General features: G+C 37.7%; 4 protein-coding genes across 4 annotated transcripts in view; 3 read left to right on the top strand and 1 right to left on the bottom strand.

Moving 5' to 3' along the window:
- The first annotated feature begins 377 nt into the window (after window positions 1-377).
- wnt4b (wingless-type MMTV integration site family, member 4b) lies at window positions 378-4690 on the top strand. The gene is made up of 9 exons (XM_024267857.2): window positions 378-734; window positions 956-1205; window positions 1492-1645; window positions 1718-1802; window positions 1876-2007; window positions 2585-2727; window positions 2812-2952; window positions 3031-3193; window positions 3273-4690. The coding sequence occupies exons 2-9, from the start codon at window positions 1117-1119 to the stop codon at window positions 3440-3442; spliced, it is 1077 nt and encodes a 358-aa protein (XP_024123625.1). The 5' UTR covers window positions 378-734; window positions 956-1116; the 3' UTR covers window positions 3443-4690.
- A 771-nt stretch (window positions 4691-5461) lies between these two features.
- On the bottom strand, window positions 5462-9506 carry cdc42l (cell division cycle 42, like). The gene is made up of 6 exons (XM_024267902.1): window positions 9379-9506; window positions 7946-8050; window positions 7763-7835; window positions 7552-7661; window positions 6361-6558; window positions 5462-6239 (listed from the first exon to the last, which is right to left on the bottom strand). Exons 2-6 carry the CDS (start codon window positions 8048-8050, stop codon window positions 6150-6152), a joined length of 576 nt encoding a protein of 191 aa, XP_024123670.1. The 5' UTR covers window positions 9379-9506; the 3' UTR covers window positions 5462-6149.
- Window positions 9507-10710: 1204 nt separating this feature from the next.
- On the top strand, window positions 10711-15268 carry mlf2 (myeloid leukemia factor 2). The gene is made up of 8 exons (XM_024267884.2): window positions 10711-11040; window positions 11924-12035; window positions 12164-12199; window positions 12539-12592; window positions 12688-12816; window positions 13047-13206; window positions 13319-13531; window positions 14766-15268. The coding sequence occupies exons 1-7, from the start codon at window positions 10997-10999 to the stop codon at window positions 13525-13527; spliced, it is 744 nt and encodes a 247-aa protein (XP_024123652.1). The 5' UTR covers window positions 10711-10996; the 3' UTR covers window positions 13528-13531; window positions 14766-15268.
- A 1923-nt stretch (window positions 15269-17191) lies between these two features.
- The window catches only part of LOC112143680 (gamma-enolase), a 5983-nt gene continuing 3440 nt past the window's right edge, over window positions 17192-19734 (top strand). Inside the window, exons 1-9 of the mRNA XM_024267841.2 lie at window positions 17192-17593; window positions 18033-18118; window positions 18220-18315; window positions 18383-18441; window positions 18518-18587; window positions 18656-18789; window positions 18867-19089; window positions 19161-19358; window positions 19535-19611. Of these exons, the coding sequence (XP_024123609.1) occupies window positions 18034-18118; window positions 18220-18315; window positions 18383-18441; window positions 18518-18587; window positions 18656-18789; window positions 18867-19089; window positions 19161-19358; window positions 19535-19611 (942 nt within the window). The 5' untranslated portion in view covers window positions 17192-17593; window position 18033. The remainder of the gene's footprint in view (window positions 17594-18032; window positions 18119-18219; window positions 18316-18382; window positions 18442-18517; window positions 18588-18655; window positions 18790-18866; window positions 19090-19160; window positions 19359-19534; window positions 19612-19734) is intronic.

Raw genomic sequence — 19734 nt, 5'->3', positions numbered from 1 at the left:
AACAAAGTTTGGGAAAATTAAACATTAGGTGTAACGCTTTTCTCACGCAGATAAGTGAAACTAAAACCTATGTGACTGACCATCTGTCATATTTTGAATTCATCTAAAAAAGTTTTGAAAAAAGATGCACGGCAACTTATTTCTACACAAAGTTGTGCACTTTTGTGCAGTAACACAGTTGGTTGCATCAATTCTTCGCTTAGATTTCAGATCTCATGTCAGTGAAACACAATAAGGAAAGATTTTACGGTTTTAATTCTCACTGCTTTGATCCTTCACCAGGGGAGCCTCCTCCTCCCTCCTGCGTCAACATCACTCCACACCCTGCACCATCCCTGTCCTCCCTCTCCCACCCTCACTCTCTACTTCCTTTAAAACCCATCATTCTCATCCGACTTCTTTCACACATTCTGATTTCCACCTGGAATAAACACTCGTTGGAGATGGAGAAGAAATGACACAACGCTTCCCCTTTTTGAAGAGAAGGACACTTTCGTTAGGACCTCTGGACTTGAACTTTCTCACCTTTTGGAATACATTTAAGTGTTCTTCGATTCAGTCGGACGCATGGACTTATTTGCATGTTTGAAGGATGAGTTTACCTTGCAGTTTGTAAAATACTACTTTAATTATGCTTTCGCTGCCAGTGACAGAGCTGAGGATACCAGTACAACTTTGCTGCTTAAAATTTTGATTTATTCTGGAATAACTGGCCATCACAGAGGTATGATGTGGTAAGAATCAACATTTCTCATATTGTGATGAACGATTACAGTGAACTAAACTTTTTTTCTACTAGCTTTTAGATATGCTATTTGCCTTTTCTAGATCTATAATAAGATGGAAAAAGTTACAGAAGTTTTAAAAGGAGTTACTATAAGAGAAATATTTGCTTTTAATTGCTCAAAAAAATGAGAGCAAATGCAACTTTAACAAAGTGTCAACGCCTCAACAGAAATGTGGGGATCATCCCCTGATTCTGGACTACAACCATAAAGCCACACGTGACGAGAAGAAGCCAGCGAAGGACAAATTGCTTGCACTGTGGAGACACACAGCGTGCTGCCCAACGACCCAGCCTGACGCACGGAGACGGACAGACAGACCGACAGTCTGATGCCAACTGTCTCCCCTGTCAATCTCACGGCACCACTCCTCCTCCTGTTGCTATGGGCAACCCACTCCACCATGGCAACCAACTGGCTGTAAGTCTAGTGTTCGTGGAAGAGGAGAAAGAGAGTTTGTTTGTCATGCTATAACTTTTAAAAGATGGTGACATGTCTCTAAATCTCTTTCAGTTGTTCCCTTCTCTTTCTTTGTCTCACTCCTAGTGACCTTTTCTCTTCTCTTTTTCACTGCCCTCACTGTTCCCTCTCTGTCGTCTCCTTGTTTCCATCCACCCTAAAGTTCCTCGTAGTTATCTGCTGGTCCTTTTTGTGCTCCTCGTCTTCTTAATTATGCATTATGCTCTCACTATTTTCTGCATCCCAGCTCCCTAGGGAGGCTGCCTCGCTCCAGGCCCGTGTCGGGTGCTGCCCCATGTGGACGGCTGAGGGGGCTGACCCCAGGACAGGTGGGAGTGTGCAGAGCACGGGGGGAGGTCATGGAGTCTGTACGCAAGGCAGCGGAGATGGTTATAGAAGAGGTAAGATGAATGAACCTTGGGTTTCATGAGACTAAAAACTTTAAGGGGAAACTGCATTGCTTCTATCCTCAGTGTCAGCACCAGTTCAGGAATCGCAGATGGAACTGTTCCACCACCCCACGAGGGATCAACGTCTTTGGCAGAGTCATGAACCAAGGTACCAATCATCATTGTCACGAGAAACGTGATGGAACGTTCAAAATGAAAGAATCTGCACCTTGTTTTTCCAGGCACTCGTGAGGCAGCCTTCGTGCATGCTTTGTCCTCTGCAGCCGTGGCAGTGGCTGTGACCCGAGCATGCACCCGTGGGGAGCTGGAGAGATGTGGCTGTGACAGGAAGGTCAGGGGTGTCAGTCCAGAAGGTAAGCTTTGTTTATGCTGCACAATAAGTCATCAGGTTATTGAATTGCATCTTTCAGAGCCATCTACTGACGTTTGCTGGTAAAAGCACATTTAGTCCTAGAAACTGATTTCAGGATGTGAAAAACAGGACATGTAAACTATGCCTGTGTCCAAATTCACACCCTACTCCCTAACTACTCAAAAGCTATAGAGCGCGAGACTATCAAGTGCCCTGGATTTTAAAAGCAATTCATTTGAATCTAATGATGAAAACTTGGATTAAATTAATTAAAAATCCTTGAACATTTTTCAAATGCAATGCATTATGGTCTATATTTGTCAATCTAGTGCACATCAATGTACACTGGATTTTTGCAGAGACTTCAGGGAAATTTCTAGGGCATTCAAGTTTGGAATTGTCGAATCAGACAACCTATAAAACGACAAACGCAACATATAGTGCACTATGTAGTGAGTAGTGTTTTTTACGGTTAACGCCTAACAGAGTAGTCCTCATGTTTTCAGAAATATCATCAATTTAAAGAAATCATGAGTTTGATTGACTCACTGATGCAGGTCATTTCTGTCCCCCTTCAGGATTCCAGTGGTCGGGATGTAGTGACAACCTGTCCTATGGTGTAGCTTTCTCTCAAACTTTTGTGGATGAACCAGAGCGAGGCAAAGGGCTGTCCGCAGGGCGCCCGCTCATGAACCTTCACAACAATGAGGCTGGTCGAAAGGTTGGCAACTGATTCCATCAATTTATGCTGTCAAAGAGTCGTTACAATTGCATTATCTGTTGCTTCCAACCCTGTCATCCTTAGGCCATCCTTCACAACATGCAGGTGGAGTGCAAGTGTCATGGCGTCTCGGGCTCATGTGAGCTGAGGACCTGCTGGAAGGTCATGCCTCCATTTAGACGGGTCGGAATAGTGCTGAAGGAACGTTTTGATGGAGCTACAGAGGTATGAGAGCTTTTGCTTTGTTTTTATTTTGCTTCATTTGGAACACAAATAGAGACGATTGCTTTCACATCTGTTTAGGTCCGTTTGACGCGTATTGGATCCAGACCGGCGCTGCTCCCTCGTGACCCCTACGTTAAACCCCCAGCTGCTAGAGACCTCGTGTATCTTTCCCCGTCTCCAGATTTCTGCCATCTTGACCCCGACAATGGCATACCTGGAACTGCTGGTCGGAGATGTAACGGTCAGAAAACTGTCAGTTACTATATTTTTAGTACATAGCAACAATTGTAATAATTCACACGTTGTTTTAACATGTCCAGGGACTTCTCGGTTGGCTCCAGACGGCTGTGAGCTGGTTTGCTGCGGGCCAGGGTACAAAGCGGGCCGGGCTGAGGTGGTGCAGCGCTGCTCCTGCAAGTTTTCCTGGTGCTGCTCAGTTCGCTGTCAGCAGTGCAAGAACACAGTCACCATTCACACCTGCAGGGTGTAGGACGACCAAAACGCCAGACTGAGAAAGGCTGAAAATCCTTACAAACCACCTGCACTGATCCCGAAGCGGATCGACTAGACAAGAAAGCAGTGTCAGTGTGACTGACTTCCATGCTTTGGTGAAAAAGTTTTTAAAAAAGCAGCAAAATCAGGCCAAAAATAGAAAACAAAAAATCAGCACTACCAATTTTTTGCTCCTAATATATTTCAGACTGCTTCCACAGGCTCAGTGCGTGAACACACAGTGCAGTCAACCACCTGACAAAGCTTTGAAAGCTGAACCTAACAAGAACTAACAGATGTTGCACCAAGCCTTTATTTTGAAAATCCCTTTCTTTAGTGTGTACATCTAAGGCTAGCAGGTCCTATTGTATTTATGTCTTCTTCTCGATTCTGATTTATTTATTCATATATCAGAGTCTGCTTCAATTCAGCCCGCAGCATCAAGAAAAACATCTACTTATAACAGTGTTTTGACCTTGACTTGCTTTTGAAATTCTTCCATTTGCTCGTTAATAAAAGCAGTGCTTTTAGATCTGTTCAAGAAATCTAATAAATTGGTAGTTTATACATAATGCCAACATTTATTTGATTTCTATTCTGAACTTAAACACACATAGCAGCTAGACACAACAGCATATCCATCTGTTGATCTATTTAGTGTTTAAAAAGGAGTTGTGAGGGTACACAGAGTGGCTCAATTGTTCATCCCCTGTTTAGCAAAACTCACCTTGCAACTTTTCTGTTGACAGTTTTCATGCTACATTAGTTGCTGCCAGTTCTCTCACGAGTCAAGCAGAGGTATGAACATGAAATAGAGCCCTGTAAGCATTTACAGTCTGATTTTAGGTTCTAGCTAGCAGATTCCATCCCATATCATCACTCAAAACTGCGACAAATGTGTGGCACAAAAGATAAGAAATAACAAAGGAGCAGTTGTGTGCAGTCACTGGACCAAATCTGTGTAGCACATGAAGTGCAGAGCTTTGAAAATGACATTAAAGACGTTTCTGATGAATGCTTTAATGCTAAAAAACAAGCCGGACTCAACTACAGCCTGCCTCATTTTTGTTGCTCAAGTGCATTGTAATCTTGCAAGGAAGTTTGTTGTGTAAACATGTCATACAAAAAAAGTCAAGTCACGCTTGTGGTTGTCTGCATGGTCAAAATGTAGCTTGTTAAACAGAATATTTCCTAAAGCTCAAAAACAACATAATTTTACAACTTAAAACAATAAAATGCAGCCTCACTCATTTACAGCTTGTTTTTAAATATTTAAACTAACAAAAAAACAGTTTCATAATGGTAAAATAATGTAAAATGTATATTTTACTCCTGCCTTAAAGCGAAAACGCCCTCATTCGAATCCCAGCTGGGACCTTTGTGCATGTTCTCCTTGAATATGTGTGGGTTTTCTCCAGGTACTTCCTTCCATGGTAAAAAAAATTCTACATTTTTTAGAGAAGTAGGATTGTGTAGCTCTGCAACAGACTGGAATCCTTCTTAGGAAGCATTCTGCCTTCACCTAACAGTAGTAGGGATAGGCTCCAGCAGTCCCAAAATGGATAAAGCAGGTTTAGATGTTTACTTTTCAAAAGTATTCTTGATTTTGTTTCTTCTTTCAGTGACTATTTTCTACATATTGTTATAAAATGAAGAACAGAAAGTTTCACATTAAAAGAAGATATTCCTATTGCCCAGAAACAGTCTTATTCCTGGAGCAAAGAGCTCATAATTATTAGCTGTGGTGGGGGGTTAATTAACCTTGCATCAAGTTAGACGTCTGAGACTGCATTGCTCATGTGCATCATTACTGGAAAACCTTTTTTATACAATACAGGTTGAAGTTGCCATTACACAGCAACATTACACACTTTTATTTTAAATGTTCATGAAGAAAGTAGAGTATGGCAAGAAATAAACAGTCGAGAAGCAAGATGCAGTGTTATACTTCACGACTGAGAGATTTACTCACTTTTCCCTCCCACAGATTAGTCCTTAAAGAAACAAAACTACATTATTTTTGGAAAACCAATTTATTAAAAATTCCTGCGATTACAAACACCCAGAATTTCACTAGAAAAAGGTAAAAATCTTTATCCTGATTAAAAATAAATCAAATATACCAGAAATTGATATTAAATTCATTGTTTTTTTTCTAAACAATAAAATAAAACATCATCTCGATTAGGCAAAAATTCAAGTTTCAAAATAAAACAAATTTTTAAATGCTAAAATTTCCCAAAAAAACACATTACTTAATTCATATAATACATATAAAAAAATAAAACTAAAAATGTATAAATCACCTGATGGAAGTAAAGCTGATAAAACACACCAAGCCTTCGAAAAAGTCAAAGGGAGTTGGTGGATAGTAGCCATGACAAACAGTTATATTTGTTTGGAGTGATATTAAATCATTATTTAAACAAAGGGCTAAAAATAGAAAGCAAATAGAGTACCACTTAAAATATGTTTCTAAAAGCTTTCACAAAAGGAGATTTGTGGCACTTACTGCATGGTGGAATATTTGCACCTTTGGATTTTTTTTTTTCATTTTTTTTTTTGAAGGCACAATTTAAAATAAAATCATTGGCATCTCCAGCCTAGTTTGGTTTTGTCCTTTCTTGCTTCCCCATTAAAACAGACGTTTATCTTTGAGACCAATTTCCCCACCCGTTATAATATCTTCCAGTGTTGGCTTTTCTCTATAGAAGAAGACATTTCTTCTTCGTTTTGGTTTCAGGAGGTTCCAGAGCTGCCAGTATGGCCTCATCAAAGACATTCTTAAGTCCTCGCTGGTGGAAAATAAAGCAAGGAATAAAGGAAGAAAAACATGAGCCATGATAGATTAAAAAACAACGGCAGTTTTTTTTATGCATACAAATCAAGCGAGTCTCTCTTGAGATTTGCCCCTACCTGTGTGAGAGCGGAGCATTCCACATATTTGACAGCCCTGAGCTCACGTGCCAACTTATCACCGCTCTCTGGGTGGAGGGGCCGCTGTTTGTTTTTCGCCAGCTTCTCAATAGTGTTGCTGTCTTCCCGCAGGTCTACTTGGGTCCCCACCAAAAGGAAAGGTGTGCTTGGGCAGTGATGTGAAATCTCAGGGACCCACTGTGGATAAATAACAACTGATGGGGTTCTTTTTCATCCCTTAAAATATTTTTTTAAGCAACAATTCAGATATTATTATTATTTTAAATTAGCTCTTGATTAAAAAATATTTTGATAAACGTTTTCATAATTTGGTTTATAAAATATTTAGTTTTTTTTTTTGTCACAGAGGTTTATTGAACGATAGAATGATTCTAAAATAAAATAAGGACATAAAAAAATGAGTATTAAAAAGAATAGTGACATTTAAATGTGTGCTCTCTGAAGCTTATATCAAAAAGTAAAAGCAGCATCACTTGTTTAAATCCAAACAATTTAAACAAGAATAAACGACCATTCATTTAGTGTATCAGTCTTGTTAAGATAAAACTTTATTTATATAGTGTCTTAGCAACATCATTTCAAATCTGTTCAAATTAAGAGTTATTTAAATTGAGCTGAATCCAGTCGGGTGCTTACAGGAATAGTGGAGTGTAAAGAAATTTAAAATGAAAATGAAAGGGCTGCTTATCAAGTACCCGCCAATCCAAATAAGAAAAAGTTGAATAGGGAAATAAATTTAAACACGCAACAGTCAAAACTGAAGTATTTGGTGCCTGTAGTTCACTACACTAATAAAAAAAGTTTAGGATGATGTGATAGAAAAACATATTAAGGATCCTTTGTCACAGTTTTTAATTAAATGGATTGATGCAATCAGAATCCTAAAGTGAAACTGAATAGTGGCTGTATTTTGAAATCACTCTATATAAATCACACAAAAGCCAAAGAACTATGCAGAAAAAGTGCTAATATGAGTTTTAGTGGTCCGGGTGGTCTTCTATAATTGACAAAAAAATTTGACTTACTTACAAAAATGTTTGTAAATGTATCTATTTTTAAACATATTTTAGTAGATTATCTATTTGTTGTTTAGTAGCTTAGGACAACACATGTAAACACAACTCTAATGTTATTCCCCTGCAAGTCTTCAGTGATATTTCAAAAACTGACCTTCTCTTTGACATTTTCAAACGATGATGGGGAGACGACAGAGAAACATACAAGGAAGACGTCTGTTTGTGGGTAACTGAGAGGACGCAGCCTGTCATAATCCTCCTGACCTAAAAACAACAACCACAAGACGACCACAACCAGGAAGTTTTGCAGTTAGTTTTAATGCTATATAATTGTGACAAATAATGACAGCTTGAAATCCACAAACCTGCTGTGTCAAAAAGGCCAAGGGTGTATGGCTCTCCCCCAATCATCACTGTCACTGCATAATTGTCAAAAACCTAAAAGGATAAAATGCAAGTCAGGAAATAAGAAGGAAAACCTACAGAAATTACACCACATTTTTACAATGCATAAAAAAAAAAGATTTGACATAACAAATTTGTCTTACTGTTGGCACATATTCTGAGGGGAACTTGTTGGTTGTGTAGGAGATCAGTAAGCAGGTCTTTCCTACTGCACCGTCTCCTACCACTACGCATTTTATAGTCTGCATCTATGAAGAAAAACAAAATAATTTGGAAAAAATGTCAGTGGAAACAATGCATTACACAGACAGCCTGTCTGAAAGTGAGAAGGAAAGTGACCTAAAAGTACTGTGGACTAATTTAAGCTAAGAAATGTCATACTTGACTTAGCATACACCAAATCAAAACATTAAAAAAACTGGAAAACATTTGCAAGAAACCAAACATGAGATACTAGTGACAAAACAATAAGATAATTATAATTTGCCCACAAAACCTAATCCACTTGACATTTTACATTTGCATAATTTGTTTGTAAAGCAAACATAATAACTAAGCCATCTTATTCTTCTACAACGTACTGTCAATAACTCATATAAACTTAAATAGCAGTTATTCCCCTTAAAATGTATGTATTTAGTACAATTTATATTACATAGTCATAACCAGAAAACTCTTAAAATACATGTATTTAGTGTGGATTTAACACAAAACACTACCACAAATAGATACTTTAAATAAACAGTTATATACCTACCGGTAATATTTGTGTTATACTAATCATTTAACTGTGCTCAGAATGTTCTAACAGCTTTTACATGTGAATTTTCACTTTATAAAAAATGATTTCTCTAAGTCAAATATGTAAAAAGAAAATAAAGAGATCAGTACTGGAGAAAAACAGAAGGGAAATCTACAGCGAGGACTCCAAAAATACTTGTTGTTACATGCGCAGAGACAATATTACTAATGGCAGCCAAAGGCTTCCGCATAGCTTACATGCCAAAGACACTTTTAAAAAAGTTATAAGAGGGCCTATTACCCAAATGTAATTTAAAAGCGGATGCTGCCAACACTTCCGCTAAATAAGCTCTTCACCGAATAAACTTTTTTTTGAAGTCTGCTATATAAAAGTTGAGCGACAAATGGGATGTAATAGTCAAACTACCATAAAAAGTTCGAGCTGAAGGTGACTACTAAAGGTGACTTTAATAAAAAAAAAATACAGTAATTAGTGACGTTTCTACAAGTAATTTTCCATCTACTCAATAAAAAGATTCGATAAACTGTTAAACTAAACTACGGCTCTCATAAAGACATGTAAACTAGAAATAGGGACGTATTGGCTATTTCAAAACTCGAAATTAGGACCATTTTATTAACTAAACCAGGTTAAAACTAAAATGAAATTAAGTCTAACAGAAAGGAAACGTAACACCTCAAGCATATCCTAACAAAAAAGTGAGTTTCATCATAACAAAAAACTGATATTGACATGAAACTGGTAAGTATGAGTTATAACACTCCAATAAAGTATAAAAACTGATAAAAAATAGTTTTGACTTCTTCAACTCACCCTTTTTCTTCCGACAGGTTAGGCGTTGGTTACATCCGGATTTGAGGGCTAATGTATTCCTTGCGCATGCGCACAATACACGACCACACGAGGAAGAGAAACCAGAGGAACTGACACACTGCCCCCTGCTGGCAAACAATAAACATATTTGTGAGTTTGAAGATAGTTTCTCTCTTTGGAATTTTAACAAAAGTTTTGTTCGGGGTGCTGGCAATTCTGAAAGAACATAGATACAAACAATAAAAGAAAAAGAATTAAGTGTTTCCCCATGGAAAACTTGTAATATACTCAATATTACAATAAATAATGGATAAACACAATCCATTGCAGTTGATTTTCATTGTGAATCAACTTGGTATAGTGCAAAAAAATGCAACATTTACAAATAATAATAATTAAAAACAAAATTAAGTACAGATTTGGACATTCATGTTTTCATCTTGGTTAAGTACCTTTTTTTAAGTATTTGAAATAGTTTTGTTATAGAATACATTTTACTTATTGTTGTAAATGATCTACTATGCAAAGTCATAGCAGCACAGTAGCTGTGTCGGCAGACAATTGCATAAAAAGTTAATCTACTGAATCATAGAGATTCTTGCCAGGAAGTGCCATCTATATTCAGCCTTGACTGCAAGCACATTAAATGCTCCAACATGCCTGAAACAAACTTCAACATGTTGAGTGTGAGAAGATAGGGTCCTTTGAAATTTCATTTGCAGCGCTTTTAAACAGCAGCAATGATGCATGGAGCGGTAAAGGTTTTTTGTTTTTTGGTTTTTGTTTGCTATCCAAAATTTGATATAATATTTTAAACCTATAAAACAAACAATTAAATCATAGAAAAGGCATTGGTCAGACTATACTGAAAATATTGGTATTTCAGCTGAAACTCAATATTGTGCATGCTTAATTTATTTCACACATTAGCTAGACTAGACAAGGTGATTTTCACTTTTCTTTATTTTCACATATCATTCTACTGCTTGTAGATATCATAATTCTAAGAGGTTTAGATGATAAATATGTTCCAACTATTATTAAATAATTCATTATTTCTTTTTTTCCTGTCAGACTTTTAAATATGTTCTAATATTTATTTAATAATATTATTGTTGTGATAAAGCCACTTTCAAGCTACTTGTATTCATTTTTTTATACTTAATCTGTCTGTGTTTAAATAAATGTAGCACGTCAATGTAATCCATTTTGGTTGAATTAAAAATAAATTCACTTATATTGCTACATATTTTGACAAAATTGTTTTTATACTTCTTTCACTCTCACAACATTGTGAGATGCCTTATTTTGAAAACCGGAAATACCGGAAGTGGAAACGTGGGGTTGATGCTTCTTTGACAGCAGCGTTGCTTCCCCTTTGTCAGCGGACTGGCTTCCGTTTTAATGTTTGCTCCAGGTTTCTGGAATGTACTGTGCAGGGGCTCTCAGCTATAAGTTGTTGCGATTCCCAGTAGTTTAAGCTTTGTGGTTTTTGTCAGGGATCTAGTAGAAGATCCTGCTTTCCGGTGTGACTTGAGCGTGAGTCGGTTACTGTAAATTAACGAGTTTTTACCTTGGCCGCTGGCTTGATTCAGCCAGCTGAGTTAAATCACCTAGCATGTTTCGCTTCTTGAATGACGGGGATGACGAGCTCTTCATGATGTGAGTGTCGGCTTTTATCACACCGTGTCACTCTTTTTAAGTGTGTGTTTTGTAAGTCGTAGAGAATAATGTCTTAAAATGGCAAATTAGAAATGTCCTCGTGCCTTGAAGTAGCGACTTTTCGCCGTTCTAGCCAGCTGTGCTGGGGGCCTGCAGAGGTCCACCATATTGGAAACACAATAACAAAAAAAATAAACCTGTCACTTTTATTTTTTCAAAGAATGGTAACGTATTCATCATTCGGAAGCGACATAAATCTCTGCCGTTGAGCAAATTTCATGAAATAATGTTAACACTTTTCTCGAATTTTCCAGACATACCAGTTTCCGCATATTTAGAACGGTCCCCTTCAATGGAAATTGCAGGGTAATGGAATTTGCCAACAAAAACCCTCGCGCGCGTTAGACTTTGCTAGCATTTACAAATTAAAAGATTTGTTGGTTTTCTAAAAAATATATACATTTTGAATGAATGTGTTTTTTAAAAGAAAACGTATAAACTCCAAATTATTCTGTGAAGCTTTAATTTTATTTTGAAATTATATGTATTTGTTGTGGAAACATCAGTAAATTTGATAGCTATAATAGAATCATTGACATTATTATTATTTTTAATCAAAATAAAATAAAATGATTGACATAACATTCCTTCTTTGAAGTTGCCTTTTTTTGGCCCACAAGGTATTAAATTAACTTAAGTAGTTTCAAATTTTTGCATGCGCTGTTTATATAGTTTTTGTTTACCAACAAAAGTTTTGTCCTAATATGCTAATTTTAAAAAATAAAGTTTGGAGCCTCGATCTGATTACAATTACACTGGTGTTTCCCGTATTTAAACTTAAACTGTTAATTTTAGACTTTGATGTAAGACTTTTATTTTGCAGGGATCCCTTTGCTGCTCACAGGCAGCAGATGAGGAGTATGATGACCCCATTTGCCATTGACCCGTTTGCTTTGGCTCCTCAGATGCACCCACATCGTGTCGCACGCAGACAGGTGACAGGCCGCCTTGTGGATCAATTAAAGTTGATTTAGATGTCTATTTATTCTATTCCTTTGATTAGTGTAATCTTTTCAAATAAAATTGAATAAAAATGCTCATTTATATTTATTTTTTCCTTTAGGCTGGCCCTCTTGCTCCCTTTGGCATGATGGGAATGGTGAGTAGGAAGCATCAGTTACTAGATCAGTGAAAATTTAGTGTCTTAAGATAGATTACGTAACTTTCGTCTTCCCTGCTATAGTTTAAAGTTGATTTAAAATGTTTTTCTCTTTGGTCAAATGTATGCTTTTCTATATGTTTGCGGTATTGGGGCCATATGAAAGAGCCTTTTTCCTTTTGATAAAAGATGTTTTTAAATTGAGCAAACCTAAAACATCTGATTTCCACCTGGTATTTTTATGCACTGTCATATTTGTATTAATAAGAGGAAACGTAGGAGTGTTGAAGGAAAGGACAACAAGCAAGTATCAACATCAAACAAACTCACTATTTTCAGGGAGGAGGATTCATGGATATGTTTGGCATGATGGGAGAAATGATGGGAAACATGGTGAGTAGCTTTTAACCACTTCTTAAAAAAAAAGAATATTTTGTACAAATAGTATTCAGTGTCACCTCATATCTATTTTTATTTTTTCGTTTTAGGAAAGGATGTCAGGCTCACCGAACTGCCAGACGTTTTCCTCTTCGACAGTGATTTCTTATTCTTCTTTAGACGCAGGAGCTCCTAAAGTTTATCAGCAAACCAGTGAAACCAGAACTGGCCCTGGAGGGGTAATGATGCATTTAAAGCCGTTGAGTGTTAATATTTGAGATAAAACGAGGAATTGTCAGTATACGGTGTTGTAATTGACAACAAAATTGGCCTTTCTCTTGTTGTTGCACATGAATGTATCTACATGTGTAACAGCAGTAAATATGTTGTGTCTAATCTTTACTGTTAGAGGTTGCATTGAGGTATTGTTTGAGTTTATAAGGGAGGTGTTTGTTGATCTGACCCTCAGATTCGTGAAACGATGCAGTCAGTGAGGGACAGTGAGAGCGGCCTGGAGCGCCTCGCCATCGGTCACCACATCGGGGAACGTGCACACATAGTAGAGCGTTCACGAAATCGCCGCACCGGCGACCGCGAGGAGCGACAAGACTTCATTAACCTTGATGAGAGTAAGTCTATCTCCAAATCTTATTGTATTTTTTTATTTTTTTTTTTTAGATCTAACAAATTCCTATTTGAGATCCCCAACTACTAAAAATATCTGTGCTCCGTTCTTGCTAGGTGAGGCTGATGCTTTTGATGAGGAGTGGATGAGGGGGACGGGAAGATACGCTCCTCCAGGTGCACGGGCACTTGACTATGGTCAAGATCGGCGTGCAGGACAACAGCTGGCTCTTACTGCGCCTCCCAGTTCAACGTCCCCACCAGGTCATCGACATGAGTCTCCCAGACACCGCCAGCCCCACACCCGACCCCGCTACGACTGGTGAGATGGTAAGTTGAACGTAGCACTTTGAATTGTTTCTATTGTACTGCATCTATTTTAAAAACATACATTTTTATTTTTGTTTGAAATTAATGCATAAAAAACATTTTTACTTGATTCAAGTCATTTTTTATTAAAGACCCAAACAAACTTCATTAAAAAAATGTCGCTGTGATATTAGAATCATACTTAAGGTTAATTTTTATTAAGATAGATGCTTATTTCACACATCATGAAGTTTTAGTTTTATTTTTTACAATAAGTCAGGCTTTCATTACCTTTCAATTTTGCATTTTGTCTCCTTTCAATTGTAGGAAACGGCAAATAAACAGCACTTTTAGTCCTGGGTATCTCTGGTAACAGTTTAGTACAACCTGTAGGATATCTATTATTAAAAATGAGTTTTTTCTTAATTTTTCTGAAGGTAAAACATCTAGTAATAGTTTCTTTGTGGATTTGGCAAAAAAAAAAACCAAATCAGCTCTAAGGAAAAAATATACATTTAGTCCAATCAAGGCTAAAAAAACAATATGTGATTGTTTAGACTAAAGTGACATAAGCAGATAGAGTTTATAACTGTGATGAGTCTGACATTAGGAGGTTTTTGCACTAAATCTTTATTTTCTAAGCATTAAGAGCTTAATAACTTAGTTCACCACACTCTGAAATTGCAGAGTGCAGAAAGCTGCATTATTTATTTCTTTTTTTTACCCCAAAAAGGCCATATAGCTCTTCTATTGAAAATCATCTTTTTGCTGGAAACTATAAGCAAATGTCAGAGCAGTTTGGTATGTTCAAGAAAAGACAATTAAAGAGGAGGATGAAATGACAGGTTGTCGCAGCATTTAAGTCTGTTGCAATGATGTTGTGATGCGTTCAGGGTCAAAGAACAGCAACTTACCTACAGGGGTTGCATTATTATACCTGCAGTTTTGCGGACTTACTCATTTAAAGTGTCAAATGTTTGAAGGAAAACATTTCTTTATGCACATCTAAGGAGGCACTTAAAACAAGAACCAGTATTTTACCAAAAATCTTTTATTTGAACGAAATGTCAAACTTAAAATGTCATTTTAGTCATCTTCAATTAAGTTTAGGAACTTTCACCTTGTGTTTTGTGCAATTTAGATAAAAAAGATATTCTCCATTTTGACTATACTTGACGTTTACTTATTTACAAAAACTACTGGATTAAAATGAACCTACATGTAATCTGGTGTGACTCTTGTAATTGTTTTACAGATGCCACACTCAACAAGGTGAGCAGATGGAAGGAGTCACAAAAATGGATCCCCCCCCCCAATGCTGTGAACCACGCTGAAGATGGAATTGCCATCTGCCCCTTATATTGTTTGATATGACTGGACTGTCGAAAACATGATCCACACCTAACCAACCAACCAAACACACACTTCATAGCTACATCAACATTTCAACCTCTTTGCTGTCGTTACACAAAGAGGTAGACACAGAAACCCATGAGACTACATGGATTTAACTACTACTATATATATCTATATCTATATATAAAGATATAGATATATATACAGACACTTCAAACTTGACATGTGTTTTTTTTTTTTTTGCCTGCTGCACTTAAACGTTGCAGTATACAGTAACTTCTACTGTACAGTCTGTTTAATGTCTGTGAGGACACTAGTGTGTCAGTGCATTGAATTGTATACTGTTAAACTAATTGATCTATCTAAATAAAAGTTCATTAAACATTGTTAGATAATTATAAAGCGTGTCTTGTGCTCTTTTAGATCCTGTAAGGTTAATGTTTTGAGTTTTTCCCCAGTAAATTACTTTTATAATGTCTTTCTTGCTGTCAGTCAGTTTAGCTGATGGACTTCTGTCCTAGAAAACAACACGGGTTTTTAAAATTGTGGCTAAAAATGATGAACGTAGTGTCACTTCAAGGCAGCAGGATGATGAGCAGTGGGGGTGAAACCATTTTCTGACACAGAACTTGGGAAGACATTTTTTGTGTATGATGCAGCTCCCGTGATCAATCTACAAACAATTGTAATTGCTTCAATTGATCACTGTAAATATGAATCACAGTGTCATGTTTTAGAATTGTAATACTGTTTTAATTGGGACTGGGTTGATAAAATCTATCTAAATAAATCTAAGCTGAATAGATCAATAATCGATCCATAAAAGTAGAGATTGAGCCAACGCAAAAGGCTAAAGTCTACTACCTTGATGCTAAGGTATAATGGGATTTCACATAGGACACAGCTAATGCTAATGTTGGTTGACCTACACAGAGGTCGGCAACCTTTAACAGTAAAAGCACCATTTGGGCTCAATTTCTACTGATCAAAACCTAGAAAGGGCTGCATATTATTACTTTAGCCTTTAAGAAATTTGGATTTGTATTCATGACCATTTTATTTTAATAACAATGAATTATGTCTGTGTTTTGGTATCAACAAAATAAAAAAAAACAGCATCTCTGAAAATTAGATTTTTTTTAGGTTTGACAGAAGCTCAAATAACTTCTTTTCAAAATAAAAGACGCTATGTGTCAAACAGGATCGTCTGAGTGCAGCTCTGGGCAGCTAGTATTTATTTAAAGTAACTATTTGTGGTCTAAGCATAGTTTTTTTTTGCTCATACTTTCTTCTTCTTCTATAATAAGGTGTAATGCTACAGTGTGATCGCCACCTAGTGACCAAACTGGAACGCCCTCCAGGAGAGGCAGAACAATTATTGAAGCTTCTCTGTTTGAGATTCAATGTAACACTGTATGGTATTAACAATCTCATTATTAGTTCACTTATATATTTTACAGTATGCAAATGTGTCTAAATATTTAAACCATGTAAATTTAATTGAATAAAATTGAATGGAGTGGATCAAAAGAATTGAAAACAAATCGAAATCGAATCAATCCAGGCTCTGGTGGATTGAATTGAATTAAATCAATTCTGGAAATGATTGGTGATACCCAGCCCTAGTTTTTAATGTAATTGAGTCTTAAAGTCTCACTGAGATCAACTATTTTAAAATAGTTTTTTTGACTGTTACTATATGGTTTTGGCGAAAATAAATAATTTTTTTTAAAAAAGTTGTTTTCTTGTACATATTTCTGTAGAGCGGCAGTAGTTTATCAGAAATTTTCCTCTAAGTTTTGGGTGGGGCCTTTGCATAGAACAACCCGTCCCCTTCCCCACCTTGTTGAAGAGAGCTTGCCCCCCCATCGTATTTTCAACATCACAAATAGGATCTTTTTTAAACCCAATTTTTCCATCTGCTCCAGATCTACAATGAATTGAATAAAGAAATAATCACAAATGCAAATTTTGAGCTTAATTTTTTTCATATATGTCCTCTATTGTTAGAAAAATGCCACAAGACCATTTAAAAAATGGACCGATGCATACCATAGGATAAGCACAAATATCAAAGGTCACATGAAATAGGCATTTGTAATCCGTGACTGATTCATTTTTAATTTGTTTTTATTTTTCTGGACTCCTAAACAGAGTTGCATTCCTGCATCTTGTAAAATGCTCTGTATCTTTAATTACCTCCATGACTATTTTTAAACACCCCCCACCCCCTGCAGCAGCTTCTGCTCATGTCACCTGTCTGGTTTCCTTTAATCCACATCAGTAGATCTTCACAGACAAGGCCTCTCACTTAGTGCTGCCTTTGCAAATATCCGTGCCGCGTTTGCTTCTCTGCTGTTTTCTTTTTTTTTTTTTTTTACAAAATGAGTGGGATTAAACCTCGGTTTGGCATCAAACACACGTCCTCTGCATCATTCCTAAATGTCATGTGTGGTTGATGAATAAATGTCTTGTATTGGTATGAGAAATCAATCTTAAAGGTCAATTCAAACCAAATTATTTTCCTTGCATCCAACAGAAAAATCCATGTCTCTCCTGCTGCTCCGTCCTCCTTTCCCCTCCCCGGCTCTCTCCTTCCAATGACTCACGCGCTCCCCCTCCCCCTTCTTGTCATACGTTCTTCCTCTCCCACCTCCTTCTCCTCCGTCTCTTCCTCATACATCCCTGTGCGCTCCTTCTTTCCACTAGGCTTCAAACAAACTGCAGGTAACGTTAAAAAAGATTGATCTCTTTCTCCATCCCTCCCCCAGTCGTGCCTCCTCGCCCTTCTCGTCGTTGCTTGCTTTGTGTCACCTCACTGTCTCCATCTTCTCCCATCGTTTGACTGGAGCAGCTCAGAAATAGGCTTGTAGCATGTAACAGGTTGATATTGGGGATTTTTGAAATGATGTTTCCTATGTGATTGTTGTTATCGTTCGTTCGAGGATGGGGGAAAGAGCCTCTTTTGCACAGTTTTCCATCCAGAAGGCTGCGTCACTGTAGTCACAGTGGGACTAAAGTGGCTCTTTGGTGTGGCCATTAGCTGCAATACTGTAGAGAATATTTTTTTAACGCTTTTATTCACCACTTAGTCGCTCCTATTTTATACCGATCATAAAAAGATAGATTTTTTTTTATGCGTGATGATCTCCTATTTTATTCGCAGAATGTCCATAGTTAATATTTTTGCCCGAGAGATCCTCGACTCCAGGGGAAACCCGACTGTGGAAGTAGATCTTCACACAGAAAAAGGTAAAAAAAAAAATAAACGAATGCAGAGCTTTGCATTCATTGATATTTGATGCAATGATGAAGAATAAACAAATAAATAAAATATTTCATCTCCAATCTAGGTCTGTTCAGGGCAGCTGTGCCCAGCGGCGCCTCAACCGGCATCTATGAAGCTCTGGAGCTCCGAGATGGAGACAAAACTCGCTACAAAGGCAAAGGTGTGTTTTTTTATGCTTCGGTTTTTGTCCAAGAAAATCCACACTAACTTGTTTTTGTTTGTCTAAGGTGTGACTAAGGCTGTTTCTCATATTAATGACACCCTTGGGCCAGCCCTCACCCAGGCTGTGAGTAGACGCTGCAAAATGTGGCCAGTAGAAGACAATCCTGTTCACAGTTTGGGTGTCTTTTCTCCCCTCTCAGGGAATCAGTGTTCTGGAGCAAGAGAAACTAGACAACCTGATGATTGAAATGGATGGCACTGACAATAAATGTGAGCATTTGTTTCATTTGTTCCCTTCCAAGGCCTTTCCCCGTGTTGATCTCTTCATTTCCTTACAGCCAAGTTTGGGGCCAACTCTATTCTCGGAGTGTCTCTGGCCATATGCAAAGCTGGTGCAGCAGAGAAAGGAGTGCCCCTTTACCGCCACATCGCCGATCTGGCTGGAAACGGAGAGCTGGTCCTCCCAGTTCCGGTCAGATTTAGTTCATAAAAATATGAGATTCAAATAAAAGGCGGAAAAACTTAAACCTCTTGATCCATCTTTTTCAGGCTTTTAATGTGATCAACGGCGGGTCTCATGCTGGTAACAGGCTGGCAATGCAGGAGTTCATGGTTCTCCCCGTGGGTGCAGAGTCTTTCCGGGATGCCCTGCGTGTGGGGGCAGAGCTCTACCAAACCCTGAGAAATGTCATTAAGGAGAAGTATGGTCAGGATGCTACAAACGTGGGCGATGAAGGAGGATTTGCGCCTAATATACAGGAAAACAGTGAAGGTAACTGCTAATATCACTAGAAATTCTTTCATCTCCTCCATGTTGTCATGCCTCCGGTTGTTTCCCGACAGCCCTGGAGCTGATTAAGACGGCCATAGAGAAAGCAGGCTTCACTGACAAAGTGGTGATTGGGATGGACGTTGCTGCCTCCGAGTTTTTTAGCGAGGGGAAGTATGACCTGGACTTCAAGTCTCCACCTAATGCTGCCCGCAACATCAGCGCAGATGAGCTGGCCAGCATCTACCAGGGCTTCATTAACAACTACCCAGGTGTGCAGTGTGAAATATGAGCACTGGTGAAGGACAGTTTCTTGATTTCTGAATAATATTTTCAAGTTACAGCCACATTCAACAGTTTCCAGAAAACAAACAGATTCTCCTCCTTCCATGTCGTACGGATTTGGGATAATTAAAGCTTTTTTCAGCAAAATGTGTTTTTCTTTCAGTGGTGTCTATTGAAGATCCCTTTGACCAGGACGACTGGCCTGCTTGGTCACAGTTTACAGCTTCAGTGGGCATCCAGGTGAGAGGTCACATATATTTTCTCTTGACCCTAAGGCATTAAAGTTCCACTACAATCATCTATTTATCTATTGTAAGAGCAATCCCAGTAGTCTTTTAATACATTAAAAAACAACCGCAATTG

Source organism: Oryzias melastigma, linkage group LG16 (genome assembly GCF_002922805.2).
Source record: "Oryzias melastigma strain HK-1 linkage group LG16, ASM292280v2, whole genome shotgun sequence".
Classification (NCBI taxonomy): domain Eukaryota; kingdom Metazoa; phylum Chordata; class Actinopteri; order Beloniformes; family Adrianichthyidae; genus Oryzias; species Oryzias melastigma.
This window is presented reverse-complemented; position numbering and strand designations above follow the sequence as displayed.

What these genes read in the sequence shown, in the direction of transcription:
- wnt4b (XM_024267857.2), top strand. Translation starts at nt 1,117, where the DNA reads ATGCCAACTGTCTCCCCTGTCAATCTCACGGCACCACTCCTCCTCCTG. An exon ending in ACCATGGCAACCAACTGGCT is followed by an intron (nt 1,206 to 1,491) that starts GTAAGTCTAGTG and finishes TCTGCATCCCAG; the next exon opens with CTCCCTAGGGAGGCTGCCTC. An exon ending in CGGAGATGGTTATAGAAGAG is followed by an intron (nt 1,646 to 1,717) that starts GTAAGATGAATG and finishes TTCTATCCTCAG; the next exon opens with TGTCAGCACCAGTTCAGGAA.
- mlf2 (XM_024267884.2), top strand. Translation starts at nt 10,997, where the DNA reads ATGTTTCGCTTCTTGAATGACGGGGATGACGAGCTCTTCATGAT. An exon ending in CCTTTGGCATGATGGGAATG is followed by an intron (nt 12,200 to 12,538) that starts GTGAGTAGGAAG and finishes CACTATTTTCAG; the next exon opens with GGAGGAGGATTCATGGATAT. An exon ending in CTTCATTAACCTTGATGAGA is followed by an intron (nt 13,207 to 13,318) that starts GTAAGTCTATCT and finishes CGTTCTTGCTAG; the next exon opens with GTGAGGCTGATGCTTTTGAT.
- cdc42l (XM_024267902.1), bottom strand. Translation starts at nt 8,050, where the DNA reads ATGCAGACTATAAAATGCGTAGTGGTAGGAGACGGTGCAGTAGGAAAG. An exon ending in TTGAAAATGTCAAAGAGAAG is followed by an intron (nt 6,559 to 7,551) that starts GTCAGTTTTTGA and finishes ATTTATCCACAG; the next exon opens with TGGGTCCCTGAGATTTCACA. An exon ending in AATGCTCCGCTCTCACACAG is followed by an intron (nt 6,240 to 6,360) that starts GTAGGGGCAAAT and finishes ATTTTCCACCAG; the next exon opens with CGAGGACTTAAGAATGTCTT.